Here is a 4,038-nt window from a genome sequence, read left to right as displayed (position 1 = left end):
TTTTTGTTTTTTAAGCAATTCATATGAGCCCTCTCAGCTTTTCATTAATGATGACACTTAGAAACTTCACCTCACTGATAAATGGAACATCTACGTTGCTTTTTCTTATCAAATATCACAGAGTTTGTTTTGTCCAAATTTGATGACAACTTAAGTTGAAACCAGGTTTGTATTTTCACAAGTTCTGCCTGAATCATCTTCAACATCTTGAGTAGTTACTGAAGACACCAAATATTAACTACTGAGTAATGACTTATTCGTCAATAAACATATTTGTTTCTCAATATATAAAATTAACAAATATCAAGACAACATCCAACTCTTTGTATTGTAACATCAGTTGTGTAACTTTTTTCTTTAAGATGAAAACTGTTGAAAACAACAAGACTGTTTTGTCTTATTGTACAAATTAAAATCCAGCTCCACTTGTTTCTATTGATGTCATTTCCCCACTAGAAAAATGTGTGATGAGGTCCATGGAAGGCAAATATGTTTAAATCAAATAAACAAAAGAGGATGCAGTTAAATAAATAAAAGGTATTTAAGCTAAGTTTTGAACATCCAAAACACATCCAATACTTGTTGGCTGCTTGTGGTCTTTAGGTCAGACGTGTGTCGGGAAGCTCCTCTGTTGTTTGAGACGCTGGGGGAACCGTCTGATGGGGGAACCGTCTGATGGGGGAACCGTCTGATGGGGGAACCGTCTGATGGGGGAACCGTCTGATGGGGGAACGTGGCTCGACTTAACACCGCTCTCTGTTTAATGATGGATGAAATAAAGAAAGTGGTGGTACTTTATTTACTTTGAGCTAGCGAACATCATGCTCATAAGATAATTAATCCACCAGATAATTCAGAGGCGGTCTGTTCGGTGCTTTCAAGCTTCAGACTGAACTGAAGCAGTGGCTGCTGACGTCATTACGCTCTTGCGGGATGCTGCGTTCAGAACAAGCATGGAAAACTCACCACTCTTATGCCAATACGGTTGCAATGATGCATTTAGGTACCAAAATGGAATTGCATGAACATTCACGTGGTGGTTACAGCGAATCGATAATAAAAAATCTGCGTTGACAAATTTACATAATCGACGTCATCGATTATTTCAACCAATCGGTGCAGCCCTACATCAGTCAAGTGGAAAACCAGGCCCTCTGTGCCGTAAACTTAGATTCTAATAATCTTATGCTTGCTTCATTTCCTTAAGACATCAACTGTGTCCCTCTTGGTCTGTCTTTTTGTCTGTCCACTCAGTGAAAGATGTTAGTCACATTGGGTCTCTCTCTTTTGTTTATTTGGTTTCTTTTATCAGAAAAGCTCTCTGGTGTAGCCTGATTCCAAGTTATTTCTCTGTGGGAGCCTATCTTTAGTGGATCTTATTGAAGAAGCTGAACTTCAGCTGAGTCATAAACCCTTGCAAAACATAAATAGTTGAATACCAAATATCTCTGGTTATACACTATTCTCTTACTTTTATTACACACTATTGGTTTATGCAAATTTAATTGTGTTGTGTCTGAAGGGGTTTTCTTACAGTAGCAGAGCTAGATCGCATTTTTAGTATTTTTTTTTTTTGTGTGTGGGTAGCAGGGATTCCCAAATCCCAATGTGAAGCATCTAGTTGCTAACTACAGAGCACATTTTATTTAAAATGATTGACATTCTATAAAAGATTTACCCTGTTCACAAGCAGTTGCAATGCAGCTCATCATATAAGTTGCATTATCACTGTAAAGGTTGCCTATTTTTCATGCAGTATTATATATTTCTAAGTTTATAAAAATATCTTGTTAAGCACCATTAGTGAGGAACTGAATTCACTTTGAACACTGGACATATAGAAGCATTTAGTTCACTTAATTCAGGATATGTCTATTCAAAGTTTTTATAAACATACAGACTGAGTTTTGTCTGCATGTAGGAGAAAAGAAGTGCTCTTAAAAAACAGTATGAAAGTCATTGCCCATCATAAACACCAAAAAAAAACTAAATAAAACATGTTCCTTCAACAGCAGCCATTCACGTCACTTGCTCTTCCATCCCAAGTTTGCTGGTGTCTATCAAATGGGTTTTTGAAATGTAGCTTACTAATTCAAATATAATTTTATGAAAATTAATTTCAATCTGTTTTTTCAACTTACCATATTTTGTTATAGATTTTAAATAAAATGAGCAAAACAAAACGCTAATTGTTTGATTTTTTTTTTATTAAGATACTTGTATTATTTTTTGCTCTGAGATGATTTTGAATTAAACTATTTAAAAAAAATAGAAAATGGAACACTATGATTCTTCATTAGAAGTTGTGCCATGAAAGTCTGCTAATGCTGTCCTCTGTGTCTGTGAGAGTTTGGTTGTTGGTTCAGGCTCACCTTGCTGTTCACTTGGTGAATAAAATAGAACTGTTACATCTGTACACTCAACAGGTAGTTTGTCTTGAGTGCATGTCTGCCCACATCTACTACTGCAGTGACCTGCACACACAATCAAGTCTGGATTGAGTCTTTGTACATAAAATCATCTCAAAACCTTCATGCATCTAGATTTTGCAGATGCATTTATCAAACTTTTTTTGTTTGTTTTGTTTAATTCATCTGTTTTGATGGTGAAAACTGTTATTAAAACAGAAAATGAACATCCTTGAAACCTTGTAAAAACCTTGTAAAAATACTGATATCAAGGACAGTAATTGTAGGTGAAATATAAAGATACATCATTTAGTTTCATACCCTGTACAAATTAATTAAAATATAGAGATGTATAGTGTACTTTATTATTTTGGGCCCAAGTGCTGTGAAACAGCAGAAGCCCTGTTGTTTTCTTCCTATGAGGGTGCAAAAACACATAATGTTTGGAAAAAATATCCCCCACTCACATATTTTACCCTATAAGCTTCACAATTGAGTAAAGTTTAGACACTTTGAGAAAATGAGATGATATTCATGATTCACAGCTCCCAAAAGGTGTGGCTGGGGCAGCTTAGCGAAGTTAGGTGTGTCATAGTTGGTCCATAACTGGCCTTTTTTTATTGTTGTTTTTGGCTTTGTTCTCTCCTACACATCCATCTTTCTATCCAAATCCAAAAGTCAACATGTAGCAGCTTCATGCATTTATTACTACGAAAAAATAAATAATAATTTTTTGAAGCTTTGTACTCAGACACCTGTCCAAACACACGTTATTAGCATTGTGGGGAATTTTAAATGCCAAGCCTCGAATCATTGTGTTCATATTTTATAATACAGTATATAAAACATATGGCAAAAGGCATTTTATGTTTTGTAAAAGTTTAATTTCTGCAAACTTTTATTTCTTTGCTGTACACATTTCACTGACTGATTGAACTGAGTGAGTTGCCAGTTTAAAAAAACAATGCCAAACTAATGCATCTGTTTTTTTCCCCCTTTTCTCTTTCCCACAGAGTTACATCCATGGCAGCAGCCAAGCTCAGTTTGTGGCCGAGTCTCACATCATCCTCCTTCTGAGTATCCTTTCATTTGCCTGTTTGTTAGTTTTGTTTTGCAAAAATACTAATCAACCAGTTTGCTTGTGAAGTGCCAAACGGTTCATTCCGGAGAAGCGTTCTTTTTTTTTCCCCATCAGCTGCTGACACAAAGCACAAAAAATCACCTTTTAGAGCATATGTTTAAAATAGCATTCACGGTCCTTTTTTCACATTTATGTTTGCAATAAAAAGGCATTGCCATCTGTTTATGTTCTCGACAAACATGCTGCCAGCTTGGCTGAACAAATAGGCAATACAAAGACAAGAAATTGTCCTTTAACTTTTCCTCCTTGGCTGATGTGTTTCAAAGTCAACTCCTCACAAAAAACTGTGTGTGTTTGTGGATTTGTTTGGCAGGATAGATTTTTCTCTCTGTGTTTGTCTACTCTTCTTTCCGCTCGTACACGGCTGTGTACTTGCACTGCTGCTTTTGTATGTTTGTGGATAATGATACCATTCATTCCTAACTGTTGTATTCATCCCAATGGAAATAACTGGTCTAAGGTTGCACCTGCTGCAGAGAAACATTTGTT

The 4,038-nt window shown here is 35.9% G+C and overlaps 1 protein-coding gene across 1 annotated transcript in view; it reads left to right on the top strand.

The window, feature by feature from the left end:
• The window catches only part of LOC106523260 (tumor suppressor candidate 3), an 85,535-nt gene that overhangs the window by 62,019 nt on the left and 19,478 nt on the right, over positions 1–4,038 (top strand). The window contains exon 7 of the mRNA XM_014016644.1: positions 3,422–3,485. Within this exon, the coding sequence (XP_013872098.1) occupies positions 3,422–3,485 (64 nt within the window). The remainder of the gene's footprint in view (positions 1–3,421; positions 3,486–4,038) is intronic.

This window comes from Austrofundulus limnaeus, unplaced genomic scaffold, assembly GCF_001266775.1.
Source record: "Austrofundulus limnaeus strain Quisiro unplaced genomic scaffold, Austrofundulus_limnaeus-1.0 Scaffold149, whole genome shotgun sequence".
In the NCBI taxonomy this organism is placed as follows: Eukaryota; Metazoa; Chordata; class Actinopteri; order Cyprinodontiformes; family Rivulidae; genus Austrofundulus; species Austrofundulus limnaeus.
This window is presented reverse-complemented; position numbering and strand designations above follow the sequence as displayed.